Raw genomic sequence first — 26,789 nt, 5'->3', positions numbered from 1 at the left:
TACTTTGGCCATCTCATGTGAAGAACTGACTCATTTGAAAAGACTCTGATGCTGGGAAAGATTGAAGGCGGGAGGAGAAGGGGATGACAGAGGATGAGATGGTTGGATGGCATCACCAACTCAATGGATATGAGCTTGGGTAAACTCCCGGAGTTGGTGATGGACAAGAAGGCCTGGTGTGCTGCAGTCCACAGGGTCGCAAAGAGACACGACTGAGAGACTGAACTGACTGAACTGAGTGGGGAGAAGAAAGGAGAGAGGGACAAGATACGTGCCGAAAATAAAGAGGTGTAAACTACTATGTATAAAATAAATAAGTTATGAGGATGCATTGTACAACACAAGGAATAGAACTAATATTTTATAATAATTATAAATAGAATATAACCTGTAAAAGTTATGAATCACTACACTATACATCTGAAACAAAATAGTGTACAACTACATCTCAATTAAAAATTTAATTAAATTTTTAAATAAATAATTTAAATACACTGAATAAATTAAATTTTAATTTATTTAATTAAATAAAAATTTAATTAAAATTTTTAATTAAAAAAATATAACACTTCTTTAAAATATTTTGCAAGTATACTATATACAGATGCTATTAGAAATGAAATACTTTAGCTCTAACATGATAAAAAGATATGATGTCAGGAAAATAACTCTTTATATAATAAATCACATCTATATTTTTATATTAAAAGCAAATTCCCTACCGGTTATCAGGTATTTATGCTTAAGTATTAAGTATTTCAAAGAGACCTTAAATTTTTACACAAACTGAAAAGAATTATTAAAAGGAAGATAATGAAACAAAAATCAATGTAACAAAGTTAAGTAAAAGCAAGCAAAGGACATATTTAATAACCAATAAAATGTTTTAACAGAGAAGGAAATGGCAACCCACTCCAGTATTCTTGCCTGGAAAATTCCATGGATAGAGGAGCTGGGTAGGCTACAGTCCATGGGGTCGCAAAGAGTTGGACACGACTAAGCAACTAACATACACACACACACACAAAATGTTTTAAATCAAGTTTATCAGTTAATAATAAATTTAGAAGATTCATATACATGGGAAAGTGAAAGTGAAAGTCACTCAGTGTGTCCAACTCTTTGAGACCCCATGGACTATACAGTCCATGGAATTCTCCAGGCCAGAATACTAGAGTGGGTAGCCTTTCCCTTCTCCAAGGGATTTTCCCAACCCAGGGGTCGAACCCAGATCTCCCACATTGCAGGTGGATTCTTTATCAGCTAAGCCACAAGGGAAGCCCAAGAATACTGGAGTGGGTAGTCTATCCCTTCTCCAACAGATCTTTGTTGCATTAGCCTGCAATAAAGGCTAAATGGATATACAATCTTTTTGGTGTCCTTTGACCTATTTATAAACACTTAGAATATTTATATATAAAGGTGTTCATAAGTAGTTACACAAACATATGATTTGATTCTCTCATTCTCAGTGTAATTGTGGGTTTAGAAACCTGATTTGGCAGGGAATAATTTAGCCCACTCTCCTACAATGAAAAGAACTTCCAGAAATAACAGTGATGGCCTGAGGCATGTCCAAAAACGGTGCAGTTGAAGACTAAAGTCTATAAAAAGAGCTCTCTGATTTTAAGCTTTATGAAAACGAACTATCATTGTTTAGGTTATTTTTCTTAACTCAGTCATTCAATAAAAAATGTCTGTTGTACACTGTGTCAGATACTACTCTAGGCACCATGGAAACAGCAGCAGACCAAAAATCCCTGCCCTCACAGAGCTAACCTTAATATTAACAACACTGCAAGTGAACATTATTGAACTTAGTCTAATAAAGTTATATTCACTATAAAACTGAATATAAGGGATTCATTCCCAATTAACAGCTGAATTTATTACTGTCCACCTTAAGAAATGCAAGCTCTGATATTAACATCTTTGAGCAAAAAGTGTTGCTTCTCACTCCAAATCAAACAAGCAGAAATTACAAAAGAAAATCTATGTTTTTTCTATTTCTATTTTTTTCAATTTAAAATGAATCATGGTTAATCAATGATACTCAAATATAAAACACAAAATTTTTTAATGAATCATGTATTGTACCAAATAGCATACATTTCTATTATGTCATGTATTTATACCTTAGTTAAACATACAGTTAAGTTATATTTCTGGAATTAAGAGAGAAAAAAAAAGGAAAGAAGGAAGAAAGGATTTTTAATTATAGCATGACATTAAACTGAAAAGTATGCAGTATTTTATATATATGTGGTTACTTGAAATCATGTAAGATGATTCAGTGAGCTATATGCTCATGACATTCTACTTGGATGCCGGTGAGATATAAAGATGATTAAGACACAGAATTTTCCAGTCAGACGCAGGTGGTGGAGGCAAACACGCACAAGGAACTATAATACAAAGCAAGCTGCAATCAACCCTATAACACAAACCTAAAAAGCTGTACAAAAAACCGCCACTTACTGGCATTGGTCTAAGTCCTTTATGTGTCATTTGTTTCATTCTTCTCCATAAACCTATATAGCGGGCTTTAGTAGTCATACTCTATAGCAAAGATACTGAGCATCAAAAAATCTGTAAATGTGTCCTGACCACAACATAATTAAAAGAGGAATCCATGTACTTTTCCATCAGGCCATGCTGCCTTCCAGCAAAAGAAAAAGAAATACAAGTGGAGGACTTTGAGGTGGCTTTTTAAAGGAAGACTAGGATGCAATGAATAGAAGTCCCAGGAGCAAAATTAGAGCAGAGAAGTATAATTCCAGGCAAAGTAAAAGATTTGGAAAAAAGCAAGAAAGCAGAAAAGAGCAGTGCGTGCTCAGGGAATGACAAGAAATTCATGTGGCTATAGCACAGGCTACAAAGCCAGATGTTAGACCGGGCTGGGTGGCAGGTCCATAGTGGTACCTTTGGCACCAGTTCTGGAACCAAAATACACCTGGTTTGAGTCCTGGATCTACCACTTCTAAGTTATGTTACCTTCACAAGTTTCTTAATCTCACTGAGGCTCAGTTTCCTCAACTACAAAATGAAGTAGGACCACCTACCTCACAGGGTCACTACGAGAACTAAATTAAATTGACATGTGACCAAATAATTGGCCAAGCACTTCAGACAAGAACATCACAAGAAATGAAAACTGCACGCTGACATCCGTGATGAACATAGATTCAAAAATCCTCAACAAAATATTAGCAAACCGAATTCAACAATACATCAAAAGGATCATACACCATAATCACATGGGATTTATTCAAGGGATGTAGGTACGGTTCAACACCCACAGATCAATGTGATATAACACATTAACAAAATGAAGGATAAATATCATACAGTTATCTCAACACATGCAGAAAAAGCTTTTGACAAAATTCAATAGCCATTTACGGTTAAAAAAGAAAAACGTCTCAACAAAGTGGACATAGATGGAATGTATCTCAACATGATAAATATGACATATACAACACCATACATATATAACATCATACTCAATGGTGAAAAGCTTGAAGCTTTTCCTCTAAGATCAGGAGCAAGACACAGATGCCCACTCTTGCCACTTTGATTCAGCATAGTATTGCAAGTCCAAACAGAAATAAAACCAAGGGCATTAAAACTTGACAGAAGAAGTAAAACTATCACTACTTGCAAATAACATGATATTACAAACAGAAAACACTAAAGACTCAATCAAAAACTGAGTACTAATAAAGGAATTTGGTAACGTTGCATATATATAGAAATATGTAAACATACAATTATACAGAAATATACAAAATAAGTATATATAAATCTGCTGCGTTTCTATACACTAATAATGAACTATCAGAAAGAGAAATTAAGAAAACAATCCCATTTACAATTACATCAAACAGGATAAATCACCTGGAAATAAATTTATCCAAGAATATAAAAGACCTGTGGGCTTCCCAGAGGGTGCAATGGTAAAGAAACTGCCTGCCAATGCAGGAGGCGCAGGAGACGCGAGATGCAGGTTCAATCCCTGTGTCAGGAAGATCCCCTGGAGTAGGAAATGGCAACCCACTTCAGTATTCTTGCCTGGGAAATCCCATGGACAGAGGAGCCTAGCAGGCTACAGTTCACGGGGTCACAAAGAGTCGGACATGACTGAGCGACTGAGCACACAAAAGACCTGTACACCGCAAACTAAGACACTGACGAAAGAAAGTGAAGATGACACAGATAAATGAAAAGATATTCTGTACTCAGTGGATTGGAAGAATATTGTTAAAATGTCCATTCTACCAAAAACAATCTAGATTCAATGCAATCCCTATCAAAATCCCAATATCATTTTTCAAAGAAACAGAACATATAATCCTAAGATTTATATAAAACCAGAAAAGACTGCAAACAGCCAATGCAGTCTTGAGAAAGAACAAAGCTGGAGGTATCACATGTCTTGATTTCCAAGCATTAACATATTACAAATCTATAGTAATCAAAATAATATAATACTGGCACAAAAACAGGCACATAGATCAATGGAACAGAACAGGGAGCACAGAAACACACCCACACATACATGATCAATTAATTTACAACTCAGGAGCCAAGAATATATAGGGGGGAAAAGACAGTTTCTTCAATAAGTGGTGTTGGGAAAACTGGACAGCTACATGCAAAAGAATGAAACGAGATCACTATCTTATACCATTTTCCAAAAAAGACATATAGATGGGCCAACAGATACGTGAAAACTTGCTCAAATCACTGATCATCAGGGAAATGAAAAGAAAAACCACAATAAGATAGTATCTCACATCTGTCCGAATGGCTATCATCAAAAACAGGAGAAGGACTTCCCTAGTGGTCCAGAGGTTGACTTTGTGCTTCCAGTGCAGGGCGCATGGGTTCCATCCCTGACTGGGGAACTAAGAGCCCACATGCTGCACAGTGCAGCCAAAATATAAAAAATAAAAATTAAAAAAATAAAACAAAAAACAGAAAAACAAAAAAAAATTTTTTAAGAGAGCATAACAAGTGTCAATGAGGATGTGGAGAAAAGGGAAACTTGAGTGCTGTTAGTGGGAATGTAAATTGGTGCAGCCGCTATGGAAAATAGTATATTAGTATATAGGTTCCTCAGAAAATTATAAAAAGAACCACCGTATTATCTAGCTGTTCCACTTCTAGGTATTTATCTAAAGAAAACAAAAACCTTAACTTGAAAAGATATACTCATCCCCATGTTCACTGCAGGATTATTTATAATAATCAACATACGGAAGCAACCAAGTATCTGCTGACAGACGAAAGGACACACACACACACACACACACACACACAGTGGAATGTTCAGTTCGGTTCAGTCGCTCAGTCATGTCCGACTCTTCACGACCCCATGAATCGCAGCACGCCAGGCCTCCCTGTCCATCACCAACTCCCAGAGTTCACACTCAGCCATAAAAAGAATATCTTGCCACTTGTGCTGACAACATGGATGGACCCTGAGGGCATTACACTAAAAGAGAAATATGTCAGACAGAGAAAGACAAATACCATACAATCTCACATGCTCAATCAAACAAACAAAAAAACACCCAAGCTTATAGATACAGAGAACAGAATTTTTTAAAATGAGATGGCCATATAACCAATGTGCTTGGCCCGTCAGTCAATCCTGCTCAGGATCTGGAACAAGTGAGATAAAGAAATGCTGGAGAATCCATTCTGGTGGTGGCAGCAACATCTAACTCAGAGATTAGCCTGTGAAGCCTTCTCTGATCATCCCAGGCAAAATAAATACCCCTCTGACAGCTTTGCTTAGACACCTAAGGTATCCACTCAGAGTTCTCATTCACATCTAAACCATTAACTTCCTGAATTCCTGGGAATAAGACTGGCTGCTCCTTGGAAAGAAAGTTATGACCAACCTAGACAGCATATTAAAAAGCAGAAACATTACTTTGCCAACAAAGGTCCATCTCATCAAGGCTATGGTTTTTCCAGTAGTCATGTATGGATGTGAGAGTTGGACTATAAAGAAAGCTGAGCACCAAAGAATTGATGCTTTTGAACTGTGGTGTTGGAGAAGACTCTTGTGAGTTCTTTGGACTGCAAGGAGATCCAACCAGTATATCTTAAAGGAGATCAGTCCTGAGTGTTCATTGGAAGGACTGATGTTGAAGCTGAAACTCCAATACTTTGGCCACCTGATGCAAAGAACTGACTCACTGGAAAAGACCCTGATGCTGGGAGAGATTGAAGGCGGGAGGAGAACAGGACAACAGAAGATGAGATGGTTGGATGGCATCACCAACTCAATGAACATGAGTTTGGGTAAACTCTGGGAATTGGTGATGGACAAGGAGGCATGGCATGTGGCACTCCACAGGGTCACAAAGAGTCGGACACGACTGAGCAACTGAACTGAACTGAAGACTGGTTATAGTTTTAATCCACTCATATCAACATTTTTCTGCTGACTGTTCTTTACCCACAATTTGTTTTTTCTACTCCCTTCCTCTCCTTCCTGTAATACCTCTGTATAGATCCTACAATTGTTCCTTTTTCTTTTTAATCTTCACTTTTAAATTAGGTAAGTATTCTGAAATTACTGCTGCAAAAGATTCATCTCTCTCATATTGGAGGATCACAGCAGTGTTCCAAGTTACTAATAACTTGGATTCTTCCTGCTTCATAATGAGGTTCTTCATTTCTAAGTTGTTTAACCTTTACTTTTCCCTGTGAAAAGAAGTAGGTAGCACCACACTACACACAATTTAGTCTCTCCTCTACCCTGCTCACCAAGAGGCTTCCTAAAAGATGGCATGTCTATACCCTTTCCTTTTTATCTCTGTCTTCCTTGCCATTCCTCAGTCCAGAGAAGCATGTTTCCATTGTTCCAAAAGAAAGCAATGATGCTGTCCCTGTGGGAATTTAAGATTTACAGTCTAAAAAAAAAAAAAAAAAAAAGATTTACAGTCTTAGAATTCTCCTTTTAGAGCCTGTCCACACCCTGATATTTGATGACTTTCCCCCATTATATTAGGGTCTGAAGTTCTAAGTGTTTTTAAATTTTGTTAAAGATGAAGTTGTATTTGTTCCTCATGCTCTTTACTGTTTTGAGTTGATTTCCGAGAGTAAAGAAGACAGACATGACTTTATTATGCCACTGGACTTCCCAAGTGGCACAAGTGGTAAAGAACTCGCCAGACAATGCAGGAGACAAAAGAGACACGGGTTCGATCCCTGGATTAGAAAGATCCCCTGGAGAAGGAAACGGCAACCCACTCCAGTATTCTTGCCTGGAGAATCCCATGGACAGAGGAGCCTGAAGGGCTACAGTCCATGGGGTTGCAAAGAGTTGGTCACAACTAAAGCAACTTAGAAGCAGCATTATGCCACTAATTATTTTTAATGTTTTTCTGCAATCTAACGTTTTAGAGATTAATTTTCTAGTATGTTACAATATAATATCTGCCTCATTGTATTGCTGTTGTTCAGTCTGTCTGACTCCTTGAGACCCCATGGACTGACTGCAGCATGCCAGGCTTCCCTGTCCTTTACCATGTCCTGGAGCTTGCTCAAACTCATGTCCATTGAGTTGATGATGCCATCCAACCATCTCATCTTCTGTCATCCCCTTCTACTCCTGCCTTCAGTCTTTCCCAGCATCAGGGTCTTTTCTAATGAGTTAGCTCTTCGCATCAGGTGGCCAAAGTATTCAAGCGTCAGCTTCAGCATCAGTCCCTCCAATGAATATTCAGGGTTGATTTCCTTTAGGACTGACTGGTTTGATCTCCCTGCAGTCCAAGGGACTCTCAAAAGTCTTCTCCAACACCACAGTTCAAAAGCATCAATTCTGTGATTCCAGGTGTGTGAGTAGAAGAGGATGATGTCAGCAGGGATTACATGTACAATATTAACCTCTTAGGGACAGAGAGGTCCCTGGTCTACATAGGTATTTGTTAGAAATGACTTCTGGAGTGTTCTTTAGAGGCATGATAAAAACAAAGTGACCATTTCTCACTTCAAAAATTATTTAATATATCCAAACTAATATTCAAATTTTGTTCATCACTGCTGCTAAGTTGCTTTAGTTGTGTCCGACTCTGTGTGACCCCATAGACAGCAGCCCACCAGGCTCCCCCGTCCCTGGGATTCTCCAGGCAAGAACACTGGAGTGGGGTGCCATTTCCTTCTCCAATGCATGAAAGTGAAAAGTGAAAGTGAAGTCGCTCAGTCATGTCCCACTCTTAGTGACCCCATGGACTGCAGCCCACCAGGCTCCTCCGTCCATGGGATTTTCCAGGCAAGAGCACTGGAGTGGGGTGCCATTGCCTTCTCTGTTGTTCATCACTAGTAGTTCATAAAAGTGTTAATAAAATTTCAAAATGAAAAAGTTTGCTCTTACCTGGATCTGATTCCGTAGCTGCTCGGCTTCCTGCCTCAGTTGTTCCAGCTCACTCATCCTTGAATTTCCTCACGGTAGAAACTAACAAATGAAAGTCCTGTACAAAAGAAAAAGAGAAAGACTGATTCACTTCTCTATTTACATATTAATCTACTTTTTAAATTCTGACATATAACTGGTTCTTCTGAATCTCAAATGCAATCATTATTACTAGAACTTAAAATGGCTTAGTAAATACAGATCTAGATTATTTACTAAAGGATATTATGGAGGAATGGGATGAGAGGATGGAAGAGACACCCTGAGTAGTAGTCTTCAAGACTTAATTATAGCCAATTAGGACTAGAACTGAGTCAATGAGAAATACTTTACAACAGTGCCAAAGGTACCAAGAGACATTCGGACCTAGATGCTTAAAAGGCACCTCAACTTACTTCAAAAGCGAACCCCACACCATCCTGGTCTTTCTCATCTCTGTAAATGCCAATTCTGTCCTTTCAATTGTTTAAGCCAAAAACCTGGGAGTCATCCTTAACTTCTCTGTTCCGTTTCTTTTATATCCTACCTCTAATCCACCAGCAAATCATGTCAGGCATTCTTTCAAAAAACATCCAGGATTTGACCAACTCTGATTACCTCTACTCTGACTACCTTGGTCTGCTGCTGCTGCTAAGTTGCTTCAGTCATGTCCGACTCTGTCCGACCCCATAGACGGCAGCCCACCAGGCTCCCCCGTCCCTGGGATTCTCCAGGCAAGAACACTGGAGTGGGGTGCCATTTCCTTCTCCAATGCATGAAAGTGAAAAGTGAAAGTGAAGTAGCTCAGTCGTGTCCAACTCTTAGTGACCCCATGGACTGCAGCCTACCAGGCTCCTCCATCCATGGGACTTTCCAGGCAAGGGTACTGGAATGGGGTGCCATCGCCTTCTCCAACCTTGGTCTAAGTCACCACTATCATTCACTGGGTCTCCTTCCTATCACCCTTGCCCACTCTCCAGTCTATTCTAAACATAGCAAACCAGTGATCCTTTGAAAATACAATTCACTCTTCTGCTTGAGATTCTATAATAGCTTTTCACTCCACTCAGCATAAAGTCTGTTTATCTTGACCTATAAAGCTTTATGCTTCCCTGGTGGCTCAGCAGTAGAGAATCTGCCTGCAATGCAGGGGATGCAAGTTCAATCCCTGGGTCAGAAAGATTCCCTGGAGAAGGAAATGGCAACCTGCTCCAGTTTCCTTGCTTGGGAAATCCAATGGACAGAGCAGCCTGGTGGGAAACAGTCCATGGGGTCACAAAGAGTTGGACACAACTTAGTGACTAAACAACAACATCAATGCAGAGTCTTCTACAATCTGTTATACATCCCTCTAACATGATATCTCTGCTCCCTCTTCCCCCTCTCTCTCTGGTCCAGACACTCAAAAGCCTTCTTAACATTAGAAAGCTTTCTTAGTGAACACACTAAGCAGGCTCCAGCTTCCGTCTCGGCACTTGCTCTTACCTCTGCCTGGAAGCCTCTTGCCCCTGATATTTTCATTCCTTGCACCTTTACCTCAATTCAAATGTTCCTTCTCAGAACAACCTTCACTGATAGCATGTATGCACCCAACTGGACCCCTTTACCTCTCGTGTAAATCTAAGATGTACAACATGCTGATTTGATATTTATATATTTGCAATATGATCACCACCAAAGCATTAATAATTGCTTTGCATCACATAATTACCATTTCTATTTTATGGAGAGAATATTTAAGATCTAGTCTCTTAGCAGCTTTAAAGTACATAACACAGCATGGTTGACTGCAATCACTATGCTGTGCATTAGATCTCCAGAACTTTCTCATCTTCGAGTTGCAAGTTGCACTTTCCTTCTCACTCAGGCTAGATTCCAGGTCCAGCACTTCATGGACAACTCTGCCAGCACCCTAGTTTCCCCTGCCCTTCAATTTGGTCACATTTGACAGACAAAAATCACAGCTTCAACAAACCCAACGCCCTCCTTTCTTTCAGTCAGCGCTCAAACTACCAAACACTGATTGAAAAGTCAAACGGGGGAGGGCACATTAGTTCTACTACAAGTTCATATAAGCAAGCTATTTAGCAGGCTACTCTATGCAGCTTTTTACCCATCGCGTCTGCTCAGTATCAACGATTCTCATAATAGAAGGGAAGAAGGAGCTTCTTTAACAGAAACTTAACAGAAGAAGGAGTTTCCTGCCTTAACAGAAGGAGCTTCCATAATAAAAGGTCCTCCTCATGATAGAGGAGCTGAATTTTCTGTCATTTGGGTCAATTCTTCCCCCTGAGATTTAAATCCTATCTATCCCTATCTTTTTAGTAACCTTACACTTCTGATTATCCCTTTTCACCTAGTTCATGAACCTCTCACTTTTCTCTATTGTTTTTGTCTTTTTATTTAAAAATTTCAAACACAGAAAGTGGTAGAGAAATTTGTATAATGGACATCCATAATGTCTACCATGAAGGTTTAGGGAAGTCACTCAGTCGTGTCCAACTCTTCGCGACCCCATGGACTGCAGCCTACCAGGCTCCTCCATCCATGGGATTTTCCACGCAAGAGTACTGGAGTGGGGAAGGTTTACAAATTGTTACTATTGTTACTGTATTTGTTCCAACTTTTGTTCCCTTTGCTGAAGTATTTTAAAGTCAGTCACAGACATCAATGGATAAAGAAAATATGCTGCATATATATAATGGAATATTACTCAGCCAAAAAAAGAATAAAGTAACACCATTTGCAGCAACATGGATGGGCCCAGAGATTATCATACTAAGTGAAATAAGTCAGACAGAGAAAGACAAATACCATAAGATATCACTTATATATGGAATCTAAAATATGACAGAAATGAACTTATCTATTTATACAAAACAAAACCAGACTTGCAGACAAGGAAAACAGACTTGTGGCTGCCAAAGGGGAGAGGGGCAGGTAGGATGGATAGAGGGGTGGGTGGGTAGGTAGGGACTTAGGGATTAGCAGACACAAACTACATATGGATAAATAACAAGGTCCTCCTATATAGCATAGGGAACTATATTCAATACCCTGTGATAAACTATAATGGGAAAGAATATAAAAAACTATATATACATTTGTGTATAACTGAATCACTGTACTATATAGCAGAAAGTAACACATTATAAATCAAATATAAATAAAATAAATGTTTATACTCCCATAAATGTTTTAAATGTTCAGAAAACTAAGATCATGGCATCTGGTCCCATCACTTCATGGCAAATAGATGGGGAAACAGTGGAAACAGCAGCAGACTTTATTTTGACAAAGCCAAAATCACTGCAGATGGTGACTGCAGCCATGAAATTAAAAGACGCTTACTCCTTGGAAGGAAAGTTATGACCAACCTAGACAGCATATTCAAAAGCAGAGACATTACTTTGCCAACAAAGGTCCGTCTAGTCAAGGCTATGGTTTTTCCAGTAGTCATGTATGGATGTGAGAGTTGGACTGTGAAGAAAGCTGAGTGCCGAAGAATTGATGCTTTTGAACTGTGGTGTTGGAGAAGACTCTTGAGAGTCCCTTGGACTGCAAGGAGATCCACTCAGTCCATTCTAAAGGAGATGAGTCCTGGGTGTTCTTTGCAAGGAATGATGCTAAAGCTGAAACTCCAGTACTTTGGCCACCTCATGCAGAGTTGCTTATTGGAAAATACTCTGATGTTGGGAGGGATTAGGGGCAGGAGGAGAAGGGGACGACAGAGGATGAGATGGCTGGATGGCATCACTGACTCGATGGACGTGAGTCTCAGTGAACTCTAGGAGTTGGTGATGGACAGGGAGGCCTGGCGTGCTGCAATTCATGGGGTCGCAAAGAGTCAGACACGACTGAGCGACTGAACTGAACTGAACTGAAATGTTTTAAAAAACACAGACATCAAGCTACTTTAAAATATTTCAGTACACATTTCCAAAAATACCAAGACATTTTCCTACTAAACCTTAATACCATTAACAAACCTCCCATATTAACAATTATCTAGTAGCTAATACCCAGTCCATTTTCAAATTTCCCCCATTATCACACCAAGGTCTTTTATGTCAGAGTTGTTCAAATCAAGATCCAATTAAAGATTCTATAATACATTTAGTTATATCTCTTAAGTCTCTCCATCTAGAAGAATCCATCTCCTGCTTTCTTTTTTCTCTATGATAACAGAGTTATTGGAGAGACCTATCCTGTAGATCATCTCACATTCTGTTTACTTCTTCAAGGTATCGCTTCTCTATCCTTTGTAATATCTATGAATTGGAAGGAAGTTACATCTACAGGCTAGATGATATTCAAGTTCAATGTATTCAGCAAGAATACTCTTAGGTGAGACTAGACTTCATATGACAATACATCAGAATGAACTTACTGTTTATGCTGCTATTAGTGAAGCTACGACTGATCAATGTATTCAGGTACTGAAAGCTAGTTGCCTACTGTAAAGTTATACATCCTCATTTTCATTCAACAAAACCCTGCGGGGAGCATTTCACTTTCCACCGCATCCTTTTCATTAGGGGCTACACACTCAAGCCTCTCCCTTTAAGAAAAAAGAGAAAAAACTCCCTGATTCTATATTTCACCATCATTTACAGACCTTTTTCTATATTTAAGGAACTTCCAAACAGACATGTCTTTATGTGACTCTATGTCCTCACACGGAATTCTCAATTCTCAAGTCTCATGACTTCAGCTAAGTTTAAGCATAACAGAAAACTTCATATTTTATTTAATAGTAAACTTCATATTCTATTTAATAGAAAACTTAAACTTCAGCTAAGTTTAAGCCTAAGTTTAAGGCATAACAGAAAATAAGGGGGCAATTATAAGGCAATGGACTTTCTGAGAAAATTTCCAAACTGCAAAATCAGAACCCTTGTGATGCTTGTGCCCAGTGAAGGGTAGCAAAACATGCCACCCCAAAATATGCCTCTTGGGCAGGAGGATTATTTTGAGAAAAAACAGACATGAGAGCAACTCTGAAAACAATAGTAGAAGTTACCCCCTTTGAAATGGAAAGCAACATCTACAAAGGGAATCTCCAATTTTAAGAGTACTTCTTGGTATCATAAAGTGAGGGATGACTCCAAATGACAAGTCTTATCATTGGAGAAGGGAAGGTCTTAAATCTGCACATCAAACCTTACCCTTGCTTTTCCTAGGAACCTCTGAAGACTGGTTTCCACTCCTAACCTCCCAAACTTCCTTCTGTCTTTAGCTGAAGATGGTATTTAAGCTGGTGGCTTGGGTACCTCAAAGAGTTACTCATTTTTTCCTGGGTATCTCACATTATACTTCTATGTTTTCCTCCTGTTCATCTTTTATTACAGGACATCTCAGCCAAGAACTCAGAAGGGTAGAGTGAAAATTACTTTTCTTCTGCTAGACGACAACCACAAACTTTTCATGTCTGAAAAATATCACAGCAGCCTTCCCTGCCTTTCAAGCCTGTTGCTAAAAACAAGAACTAACTTTTTGCTCTTTAATGAAAACTTATTAGTGTTACTTGAAAACCGGGTTCACCTCCTGGTGGGTGTTGCACCAACAGACACAACCAACTTAAAAACTGGAAGGAAGGATTTACTACTTACAGCAGGTAAGGAGAGCACAGGGGATCTTTCCCGAAGCAGTTATCTCCCCAGCAGCATAACTAAGGCAGTTTTAAGCTAAGGGTTCATGCAGATTCATGAAGGGGCCTGGCTGGTCTACAGAAACTAAACTTCAGTTGACTAAAGTCACAAGGGTCAGAAAAGGTCAACATCATCATCCCTTAGATTCTGGTTGATCTCGAGCCCTTCGGGCTAATCTTCATCAATGAAACAAAACTGGGAGTCCTTACAACTGATATATTATCTTTGCTATTGCTACTTCTCTTGCCTGACATTCTTTTGTTCTCTTGGTTTAGTCACTACGTGACTCTTGTGACCCCATGGACTACACAGCCCTCCAGGCTTCTCTGTCCACAGAACCCTCCAGGCAAAAATACCAGAGTGGGTTGCCATTTTTCCTTCTCCATTTGTTCCCTTATCAGTTCAGTATCAGTTCAGTCGCTCAGTCCTGTCTCTTTTGTGTCTGACTCTTTGCGACCCCATGAATACCAGCATGCCAGGCCTCCCTGTCCTTCACCATCTCCCGGAGTTCACTCAAACTCACGTCCATCGAGTCCGTGATGCCATCCAGCCATCTCATCCTCTGTCGTCCCCTTCTCCTTCTGCCCCCAATCCCTCCCATCATCAGAGTCTTTTCCAATGAGTCAACTCTTCTCATGAGGTGGCCAAAGTATTGGAATTTCAGCTTTAGGATCATTCCTTCCAAAGAACACCCAGGGCTGATCTCCTTTAGAACGGACTGGTTGGATCTCCTTGCAGTTCAAGGGACTCTCAAGAGTCTTCTCCAACACCACAGTTCAAAAGCTTCAATTTTTCAGCGCTCAGCTTTCTTCACAGTCCAACTCTCACATCCATACATGACCACTTTGTTCCCTTAGATCATCAATTACTGAGACCTGTTCAAGCACAAGCACTGCTGCCAGGTTTAGAGCGCAAAATGGCTTAAATCAAAGTGGATTCTCTTCTGTTAAGAAAATCATGCCTGATTCTGTTTTTCGGAGAGCCCCTACCTGATCCCTTTATATTAGTTCTGTCAATAAAGAGGGAGAATATTTTCATTAAACAGACTTTCTGTTGATGTTTTCTTCCCATCTGACAACTGTCGTATTCCTGAGAATACACCTCCCCCCACCAAAAAACTACATCCAGAATAGACTAGTGGATTGTAAACTACTTCCAGACAAGTCCAGGGGCTGGTAAGAGTAAAAAAGAGGCAAAAGGATACCCTCAGATGAAATCTAAGATGGTAAATCCTAATAATATGCTTTGAAGGAGGAAGATCTCAAGAAGTGGCCAATCGGGTTACTGAAAATGGCTCTGTGGATATATGGCTACAAAAATTGTGAATTCTTGAGGACAATTTGGTTGCATGAGATATAGTTCAGTAGCTCCCTCAAACTATACACCTAATAGCATGCTCAAAATCAGAGAAGCAAAGTCTCTACGGGCATTTATTTTGGTTGGTAGAAAACAGGGTGATCAGACTACTGGCCCTCCTGCTGTCCTTTGCACCCACAATTATTGATAAAGGACAGAAATAAGGGAAGTGGCAAACCATTTTATAAAGCATTGTGAATCCCATGTAGGGAAAAGAAAAATATGGAAAATAATGCCAGGAGATGGAAAACCAGTCAGACAGTCATCCACTAATGGAAAAGTCTTCACTGGATGTAGACAGGCAGACTAAGAGCAGAGAATTCCAGAAAAACATCTACTTCTGCTTCGTTGACTACACTAAAGACTTTGACTGTGTGGATCACAACACACTGTGGAAAATTCGTCAAGAGATGGGAATACCATCTTACGCCTTACCTGACTCCTGAGAAACCTGCATGCAGGTCAAGAAGCAACAATTAAAACCAGACATGGAACAACGGACTGGTTCCAAATTGGGAAAGGAGTACGTCAAGGCTGTATACTGTCACTCTGCTCATTTAACTTATATGCATAGTACATCATGCAAAATCCTGGGCTGGGTGAAACACAAGCTGGAATCAAGATTGCCGGGAGAAATGTCAGTAATTTCAGATATGCAGATGACACTACCCTTATGGCAGAAAGTGAAGACGAACTAAAGAGCCTCACGATGAAGGTGAAAGAGGAGAGTGAAACAGTTAGCTTAAAGCTCAACATTCAAAAAACAAAGATCATGGCATCCAGTCCCATCACTTCATGGCAAATAAATGGGGAAACAATGGAAACAGAGAAAGACCTTATTTTCTTGGGCTCCAAAATCACTGCAGATGGTGACTGCAGCCACAAAATTTAAAGATGCTTGCTCCTTGGAAGAAAAGCTATGACCAACCTAGACAGCATATTAAAAAAGAAGAGACATTACTTTGCTGACAAAGGTCCATCTAGTCCAAGCTAGTGGAAAGTTTTTCCACTAGTCATATATGGATGTGAAAGTTGGACCATTAAAGTGGCTGAGCGCCGAAGAATTGATGCTTTTGAAATGTGGTGTTGGAGAAGAATCTTAAGAGTCTGCTGGACTGCAAGGAGATCCAACCAGTCCATCCTAAAGGAAATCAGTCCTGAATATCATTGGAAGGATTGATGCTGAAGCTGAAGCTCCAATACTTTGGCCACCTGATGCAAAGAGCCAACTCATTAGAAAAGACCCTGATGCTGGGAAAGACTGAAGGCAGGAAGGAGACAACAGAGGATGAGACGGTTGGATGGCATCACCGACTCAATGGACATGAGTTTAAGCAAACTCCAGGAGATGGTGAAGGACAGGGAAGCCAGGCATGCTGCAGTTCAAAGAGTTGAACAGACTGAGTGACTGAACAACAACAACGAACAGATAAGGAAAAGTCTTATCTAAAGTATTTAAAATAGTTTAAATCTAAAGTATTTAAAATAATCAAGATCCCAACCCGAGAAAGGAGTAAACCAAAAACATTCTCTCATAAGACTTTTTCCTGAGTTACTGACCAAAAAAAAGAAGTGATTATAGACTGAAATTAAAGTATACCATCTCTACTGATTATATGTATTACAGAAAATTGAGTAGAGCTTCTCCTAAAGACTCAGACCTGGCAAGTAGCACCAAAACTGAAGACAAAGAGGAATCAAACACACCACTTAAAAAAAAACAAAACAGCTCCCAACATATGGAAGTAGAATCACCCTCCAGGCTTATTAAACAGTCTAACAGTCTGATGCATACACACACACACACACACACACAAACAGAGCTGACGATGCTTTTAACAATTATCTTTATAAACAAAAGCACAGAGGAGAGGAGGAAAGGTCAGCTACAAGAGCTAGCCTCTTCAGTTGTGTAAGTACAGTGTGTGCATGATGAGAAGAACTTAGCCTCTACACCTAAGAGAAAGGAAAAAAAAAAAAAAAAGACATAGATTGAGTGAGAAAGGACAGCTGCAAGCTAAAATTTAACTAAAGGATTAGCATTGTAAAGAATTAACAAGTAGAAATTTAATTAGAGTTGGGAGACAGCAAGAGAGAGCTCTCGCACCCTGTGACATCACAGAACCCCCAAGGAAAGATGCATTCTTCTTTCCCGGCAAGGTCACAGCCAATGGAAAGCCATGGACTCTGTTTACTACAGCCTACTCAACTTCCTTTTCAACTCTATAAAAGAGTTCTCCTTTCCTCGCCTGGTGAGACTGGCAAATGATTTGCCAAGGTTACACACCCTGAACTGCAATTCTCTACAATAAATCCAAAAAACTCAACTCTTAGGGAAATATCTGGCAGTCAATCTGTTTTACATCCACAGCACCTAGAATTTAAAAGCAATTCCTCCAAGCTAGTAATAAAAAAGACTGATGACCCAAAAGAAAAATGTGCAAAGATACAAACAGCAGATCACAGCAGGAAAACCAGTAGAAGCCAATATACAAACAAGATACTCAACCTCAAGTTAACAGGGAAATGAAAATAAACAACTTCGTACCTTTCAGATTAACAGAATTTCTTTTCCCCTCATCCAGGAGGTGGCAAAGCTGTGGAAAATGATAACATATTCTGATGGAACAGCTCTTTGGGAAGCAATGTGGCAATATATAACATGGGTGATGATATACCTTTCAATCTGATAATTTGGGCTTCCCTGGTGGCTCAGACGGTAAAGCGTCTGCCTGCAATGCTGGAGACCTGGGTTCAATTCCTGGGTCAGGAAGATCCCCTAGAGAAGGAAATGGCAATCCACTCCAGCACTCTTGCCTGGAAAATCCCATGGACAGAGGAGCCTGATAGGCTACAGTCCATGGGGTTACAAAGAGTCGGACCCGACTGAGCGACTTCACTTTCACTTTCAACAGAAACTTAAGTACATATACACTTGTGCTCAAGAGCTGGATTTATACAGCATTACCTGTAATAGCAATAAAATACCTGCCAATAGGGAAATGAATAAGTACACTGTTTTTACAGTGAATTATCACATTGCAGTAAAAATGAATGAGCTATAGGTATATACAACACAGACAAATCTGAAAAATACTGCTAAGAGGAAAAAAGCAAGTTCCAGAAGATACCTACCAGCATAGTACTTTTTACAAAATGCAAAAGCAACTAAAACTAAATAATACATTGTTTAGGAGTGTATACATATCCAGTAAAACTTTTCTGAAGCAAGAGAATGATAAAACAGGAGGAAGGAACACACAAGTAGTTGCAAGCAATTGTTATTTTACAAATTCCTGAGTTGGGTATTTGCTTTACAGGTGTTTCTATATTATCAACAAACAAGCAAATATAAATACATAAAAGTGAATCATACATGGATCCATGAATATATTTACAATTAATACAACTCTTGGACAAGTTCAATCAAACAAGGAAGCCATTAGACTGAGGTGATTCTAATATCTTAGCAGCCTGTCTGAAGAAAAAGAAAGTGAAGTCGCTCAGTTGTGTCTGACTCTTTGAGACCCTGTGGAGTGTAGCCTACCAGGCTCCTCTCTTCATGGAATTTCCCAGGCAAGAGTACAAGAGTGGGTTCCATTTCCTTCTCTAGGGGATCTTCCTGACCCAGGGATTGAACCCGGGTCTCCCACATTGCAGGCAGACACTTTACCTTCTCAGTCACCTGGGAAGCAGCCTGTGTAAGCAAACCAAAACCTAAGCCTATAAACGCCCAAGGTTAAGAAATCAAAACCTAAGGACAACCAATTACAGCTAACCAGTTTACCAAATAAGGCAACCATGTAAGCTCAGTTCAGTTCAGTCGCTAAGTCATGTCCGACTCTTTGCGACCCCATGGATTGCAGCACGCCAGGCCTCCCTGTCCATCACCAACTCTTGGAGTTTACTCAAACTCATGTCCATTGAGTCAGTGATGTCATCCAACCATCTCATCCTCTGTCGTTCCCTTCTCCTCCTGCCCTCAATCTTTCCCAGCATCAGGGTCTTTTCCAATGAGTCAGCTCTTCACATCAGGTGGCCAAAGTATTGGAGTTTCAGCTTCAGCATCAGTCTTTCCAAAGAACACCCAGGACTGATCTCCTTTAGAATGGACTGGTTGGATCTCCTTGCAGTCCAAGGGACTCTCAAGAGTCTTCTCCAACACCACAGTTCAAAAGCATCAATTCTGTGGCACTCAGCTTTCTTTATAGTCCAACTCTCACATCCATAGATGACTACTGGAAAAACCATAGCCTTGTAAGCTACAGCCAATCAAATAATACCCTTGCTCCCCTTCCTCCTCTTCTCCATACAAGTCTTAACCCTGCCTCCATAGGTGGGTGGCAGGGCACTCCTAACCACTTCTGGTTTGGCAGTACCCAATCCAAATTGATTTTTGCTCGAAAGGAAAACAATCTTAAATGTTTCAGTATGACGCAGTTATACGTTTTAACACACCTTAAGTCCACTGGGAAATAATAAAAGTAATGGAATGAAATAAAAATAAAGACAAAAAGAAGCTGAGATTAGGTTAAACGATTTGCCTAAGATTAGAAGCAAAGTCAGGACATGAATCCAAGCCTGTGTGACTCTGGAAGCCAGTCTTAACCACTCTCCTTTGACTCCATGCAAGGGCATTTCACTAGGTCTCTCCGCTGAATCTAACGACACTCCCTTCTTATTCAAGCTTTACTGCAATAGCTTTCCAGACTCTTCATTTCCTAGATCTTCCTAGTACTTCACTGACTATTCCTTCTCTGTATCACTGCAGACTCTTCCCTCCTGCCCCCAACCCCCAATTCATTTCTTAAATATTTATGTTTTTCCAGATCTATCTTCGACCAACTGTTAGGAAATTTCCCTCTTGGGAGGAAGGGGAGTTACACAAATGTATGAGATATACAGGAGCCATCTCTACCTTCCTTTACAAAAACACATAAAAATCATTTGAAGGTTATGGTCAAGGAATTTCACCAATGCTGATTTTTAGTCAAGATCCAACTGGAGTAGTTTATCACAGTCTCTGAAATGGTACTGAAGTTACTAAAGCAATTTGAAACTAGTAATATAACAGAAATTAGTTTGATATAAGCATAGTGCTCTTTCAATTACTATAACTTCTTGACTAAGCTCTTTTTCAACATGAATATTTGATTTATTTAACACATTTCAAATAACTTGATCACATAGTGAAAGCACAGTTAGTTGAGCAGAAGGCAGCCTATCAGTTATCTTTTTAAAACTTCAGCTGTACCAGTAACAAATATCAAAAAATACCAATGGGTTATTGTACCCAAGCCAATTTATTAAATGAAATGGAAAAAAACATAGTGGCATAATTCAAACATTCTCCTCTCTCCATTTCTTAAAATGTCCACAGAATTTTTACTAAAGAAAGGCATTATGTAGACTGTACAATTATACTGTTTTAACCCATATGAGACAAAGACATACAAGTATTTCTTAGCTACTAATAATTTTCATATGGATCTTGAAAGCTCATGTAAGGCATGAAAGAATATTTTAAACTGTACTTTAAAAATTTAAGTATAAACTACTTTTACTTACTAGATTTTATCAGAAAAGCTGAAGTTTGCTATTTTTATAATTAAATTCTGTAATGTTCTGCTTTCCTTTGTAATCCTGATTCATAACTGCTATACCTTATTTTAAAAAAAAAACCCATAAGCTCACAATGAATTAGTTAAGGTACTTACTTTTATAATCATTCATATAATCATATAAAAATCAGAAGTTTTTATAATCATTCTTACCAAGGAATTTAAAAACATATTTGCTTACCCACCCCAAGTAGTCTTCCAATTACAAATACTCCATGTGGCTTTCCTCATGAGTCAAAAATCTAGAGTTGTATGAGACAAGTGGATCATAGAAGAAAACAGAAGAGATGCTTGACACAATACAAGCACTGAGTTTTTATTTTGCTACCAAGTTTCTCATTACACTGAACATTTTTAAGTGCCCACAAAGTAACACAATTCAGCCTCTTATAAACTGAAGGCAGTCTGTTTCGTCTGTCCTCCAGAATAAAATAAAATGCTGCTCTCAAGTCTGTTTCCCTTCACCTAACTGCTATTTCTGGCATAGTTCATTCTCTCTCCAGACATTTACTGAATGCCTATTATATGCCAAGAACCCATACTACACATGAATTAGATACAGGCCTAGCTCTCCAGGAGTCGACAGTCTAAGAGGGAAAACAGCTGTTTAAGTGCACATTCACCTAGGTCCATAATCCATTATCCTGAGCCCTAAAGGCCAATTCAGAATCTGGGAGTTTATAGATTTTTTTTTTTTCTAATTTAATTATTATTTTATTTTTTAATTTAAATTTATTTATTTTAATTGGAGGCTAATTACTTCACAATATTGTATTGGTTTTGCCATACATCAACATGAATCTGCCACGGGTGTACACATGTTCCCCATCCTGAACCCCCCTCCCACCTCCCTCCCCGTACCATCCCCCTGGGTCATCCCAGTGCACCAGCCCCAAGGATCCTGTATTGAACCTGGACTGGCGATTCATTTCTTATATGATATTATACATGTTTCAATGCCATTCTCCCAAATCATCCCACCCTTTCCCTCTCCCACAGAGTCCAAAAGACTGTTCTATACATCTGTGTCTCTTTTGCTGTCTCACATACAGGGTTATTGTTACCATCTTTCTAAATTCCATATGTATGCGTTAGTATACTGTATTGGTGTTTTTCTTTCTGGCTTACTTCACTCTCTATAATAGGCTCCAGTTTCACCCACCTCATTAGAACTGATTCAAATGTATTCTTTTTAATGGCTGAGTAATACTCCATTGTGTATATGTACCACAGCTTTCTTATCCATTCATCTGCTGATGGACATCTAGGTTGCTTCCATGTCCTGGCTATTATAAACAGTGCTGCAATGAACATTGGGGTACACGTGTCTCTTTCAATTCTGGTTTCCTTGGTGTGTATGTCCAGCAGTGGGATTACTGGGTCATATGGCAGTTCTATTTCCAGTTTTGTAAGGAATCTTCACACTGTTCTCCATAGTGGCTGTACTAGTTTGCATTCCCACCAACAGTGTAAGAGAGTTCCCTTTTCTCCACACCCTCTCCAGCATTTATTGCTTGTAGACTTTTGGATCGCAGACAAGTTTATAGATTTTAAAAAGACTTCTTTTTAAGGTTTTCAGATTTTAAAAGGTGTATTCAACACATATTTCCTAACACCCCAACTGGACTTTGTGGCAGCACCCACATAATCCAGAAGGAGTATTTCTGCAGCAAAATATAAGTATCTTCACAATCAAGTGGAGAAAAGATGGACTAGCAACAGTTTCATGTTAGTTCAAGTCAGTCTGTGCCATCAAAGGAGTTCAAATCACATAAGGTTTTGCCACTAATGATACATAAAAAAAAACAAAACCCTGCAGTTTCAAAGCATTTTGGATCTCCAAATTGTGGGTAAGAGACTCTTTTAAAAGCAAATAACAGTTTATCTAAAAGATGTGTGAGGCATTCCCAAGAAAGGAACACTTTTCCAGTAAGTACAATGTATTATGCAGTGATTAATCACAGTCTCATTATCAGTTCAATTCAATTCAGTTAAGTTCAGTTGCTCTTTGTGACCCCATGGACTGCAGCATGCCAGGCCTCCCTGTCCATCACCAACTCCTGGAGTTTACTCAAACTCACATCCATTGAGTCGGTGATGCCATCCAATCATCTCATCCTCTGTCATCCCCTTCTCCTTCCACCCTCAATCTTTCTGAGCATCAGGGTCTTTTCCAATGAGTCAGTTCTTCACATCAGGTGGCCAAAGTATTAGAGTTTCAGCTTCAGCATCAGTCCTTCCAATAAATATTCAGGACTGACTTCCTTTAGGATGGACTGGTTGGATCACCTCCTTGCTGTCCAAGGGACTCTCACGAGTCTTCTCCAACACCACAGTTCAAAAGTATCAATTCTCTGGCACTCAGCTTTCTTTATACTCCAACTCTCACATCCATACGTGACTACTAGAAAAACCATAACTTTGACTAGAATGACCTTCGTTGGCAAAGTAATGTCTCTAATTTTTAATGTGCTGTCTAGGTTGGTCATAACTTTTCTTCCAAGGAGCAAGGGTCTTTTAATCTCATGGCTGCAGTCACTATCTGCAGTGATTTTCAGTTCAGTTCAGTCGCTCAGGCATGTCCAACTCTTTGTGACCCCATGAACTGCAGCACGCCAGGCTTCCCTGTCCATCACCAACTCCCAGAGTTCACCCAAACTCATGTCCATTGAGTCGGTAATGACATCCAGCCATCTCATCCTCTGTCGTCCCCTTCTCCTCCTGCCCCCAATCCCTCCCAGTATCAGTCTTTTCCAATGAGTCAACTCTTCGCCTGAGGTGGCCAAAGTATTGGAGTTTCAGCTTCAGCATCAGTCTTTCCAAAGAACACCCAGGACTGATCTCCTTTAGAATGACTGGTTGGATCTCCTTGCAGTCCAAGGGACTCTCAAGAGTCTTCTCCAACACCACAGTTCAGAAGCATCAATTCTTCGGTGCTCAGCTTTCTTCACAGTCCAAATTTCACATCCATGCATGACCACTGGAAAAACCATAACCTTGACTAGACAGACCTTTGTTGGCAAAGTAACGTCTCTGCTTTTGAATATGCTATCTAGGTTGATCATAACTTTCCTTCCAAGGAGTAAGTGTCTTTTAATTTCATGGCTGCAATCTGCAGTGATTTTGGAGCCCAAAAAAATAAAGTCAGCGACTGTCTCCACTCTTTCCCCATCTATTTGCCATGAAGTGATGGGACCAGATGCCATGATCTTCGTTTTCTGAACGTTGAGCTTCAAGCCAACTTTTGCACTCTCCACTTTCACTTTCATCAAGAGGTTGTTTAGTTCTTCACTTTCTGCCATAAGGGTGATGTCATCTGCATATCTGAGGTTATTGATATTTCTCCCGGCAATCTTGATTCCAGCTTGTGCTTCCTCCAGCCCAGTATTTCTCATGATGTTCTCTGCATATAAGGTAAATAAGCAGGGTGACAATATACAGCCTTGACATACTCCTTTCCCTATTTGGAATCAGTCTGTTGTTCTATGTCCAGTTTTAATTGTTGCTTCCTGACCTGCATACAGATTTCTCATGAGGCAGGTCAAGCGGTCTGGTATTCCCATCTCTTGAAGAATTTTCCAGTTTGTTGTGATCCACACAGTCAAAGGCTTTGGCATAGTCAAACAGTAGATGTTTTTCTGGAACTCTCTTGCTTTTTCAATGATCCAACAGGCAATTTGATCTCTGGTTCCTTTGCCTTTTCTAAATCCAGCTTGAACATCTGAAAGTTCACAGTTCATGTACTGCTTAGCCTGGCCTGGAGAATTTTGAGCATTACTTTGCTAGCATGTGAGATGAGTGCAATTGTGCAGTAGTTTGAGCATTCTTTGGCATTGTCTTTCTTTGGGATTGGAGTGAAAATTGACCTTTTCCAGTCCTGTGGCCACTGCTGAGTTTTCCAAATTTACTGGCATATTGTCTCATTGTAAGTTACAGCAAATCCACTACAGTGTAACAAATAATTTCTTACAAAATTGGTGGCTACGAGAGAGACAGAAAGAAAGACAAAGACAGAGAGAAAGAGAGAGAGAGAGGGAGAGACACATGGCTAGTCACATAAATCAACTTCTTGAGTATAAGCAGCCAAATTCTGATTCTGAGTCTTCACCTTCTCATTGTAAAAGCCAAGCTACCCATTTAGATTCATGATTCTCAAAATCTCGTGGCACACAGACCATGTGAGCTGATTAAGAGATTTTTGACCTATAATAATACATAGGAGAAAGATTACCTGGATGACCCCTGAACTTAAAAGATCCTTAGTATTTAGCCAACCAAGAGATGACATTACTGAGAGCTTACTATGTTTCATGCACTGTTCACAACTCTTCACAGTAACTCGTTTAACAACCTCAGTTGAACCTCAGAAGGTAAGTGCTAATATCATCTTTATTTTACAGATGAAGAAACTACATGTTTTGGAGGTTATGAACCTCACCCCAGTTCACACAATGTCCTAAATGTTGGAGTATGACTACACTTACTGTGTGATCCCAGAAACTGTTTTAACTTCTGAATCTCAATTCCCTCATCTGTACAGTGGAGACACTAGTATCTACCTCCAAGTGATTGTTTTAGGGATTAAATAACACACATAAACAAACATCCTTAGAACTTTAAGTCAGAGCTAATTTGGCCTAGAAGGAAATATATTAAGAAGCTATAATCGGAAGGCTTCCGTGGTGGATCAGACAGTAAAGCATCTGCCCGCAATGCGGGAGACCTGGGTTCAATCCCTGGGTTGGGAGGATCCCCTGGAGAAGGAAATGGCACCCCACTCCAGTATTCTTGCCTGGAAAATGCCATGGACAGAGGAGCCCGGTAGGCTACAGTCCATTGGATCACAAAGAGTCGGACATGACTGAGAAAATTCACTTCGCTTCACTTCTATAATCGTAAACACGACTCAGGTTCATATTCACATCTGCTGATGGGTCAACAGACATAACAATACTTTTTTAAAAAAGGAAAATAAAATTATCACCAGAAAGAATTCTGTTCAAGGCCTCAGCATCTCAATTCCCCTGCAATGTCACCTCTTCTGTGTCTCCTCAACGCCTTGAAAAGCACCACTGCTTCGGCACTGACTCCAGAGGCTGGTAGTTTGCTGGGAGAGGACCTACACTACTCCTACCCCGTCTGCCCTCTTACTTACAGACCAGGACTCTCTTAATAGGCATGGAGGAGGGAAAGATTCAAAGAAGGAGAGGACAGGAGAGAAAACATTCAGTCCTTCAAAGGGCTACCTCCAACTACACCCACCTCCTGAAGATCTCAATACCTGACTCTCCAACAGTACCTTGCCCATCCCACCCCAATACTGTCACTACTAAATTGGGGCATTTCAGATTTTAATTACTGTCTTATCCATGAGGTGTGTAAGGAAAGAAACGCGGTTGACAGCCACTGATTTAACCCAAGAGCCTAATTACTGGTTCTCAAAAGGTGAGGACCAGCAGCGTCAGCATCACTGAGGAACTTGCCAGAAATGCAAACGTGTGGGCCCTTTGCCAGGCCTGAAGAACCAGAAACTCTGAGGGTGGAGCCCAGCAACCAGTGTTTAACAAGCACTTCCGGTGATTCTGATGCCTCTTGGAATCTGAGAACCGCAGGTCTAAACTCTTGTCTAAAACCACTGGACTGGAGGAAAGCTCAAGGATGTGTGTTCATGCCTGAAGAAGTTCCTAAAAACACTATATGCCATTTATATTATCTTGCTGGTTAAGCGGAGAAGGCAATGGCACCCCACTC

At 39.9% G+C, this 26,789-nt stretch overlaps 1 protein-coding gene across 5 annotated transcripts in view; it reads right to left on the bottom strand.

Moving 5' to 3' along the window:
• Nucleotides 1-26,789, bottom strand: part of GNB4 (G protein subunit beta 4) — a 72,366-nt gene that overhangs the window by 28,145 nt on the left and 17,432 nt on the right. For 3 of the 5 annotated variants that reach the window (XM_055568986.1, XM_055568989.1, XM_055568985.1), the window contains one exon: nucleotides 8,393-8,489. In XM_055568986.1, coding sequence (XP_055424961.1) covers nucleotides 8,393-8,449 — 57 coding nt within the window. In that variant the 5' untranslated portion in view covers nucleotides 8,450-8,489. Of the gene's footprint in view, nucleotides 1-8,392; nucleotides 8,490-14,022; nucleotides 14,042-17,965; nucleotides 17,986-26,789 lie in introns of those variants that run through there. The other 2 variants (XM_055568987.1, XM_055568988.1) reach the window with 2 other exon arrangements.

The sequence above is a fragment of the Bubalus kerabau genome, chromosome 2, assembly GCF_029407905.1.
Source record: "Bubalus kerabau isolate K-KA32 ecotype Philippines breed swamp buffalo chromosome 2, PCC_UOA_SB_1v2, whole genome shotgun sequence".
In the NCBI taxonomy this organism is placed as follows: Eukaryota; Metazoa; Chordata; class Mammalia; order Artiodactyla; family Bovidae; genus Bubalus; species Bubalus kerabau.
Note: the sequence above shows the minus strand (reverse complement) of the source record. Positions and strands in the feature narration are given on the sequence as shown.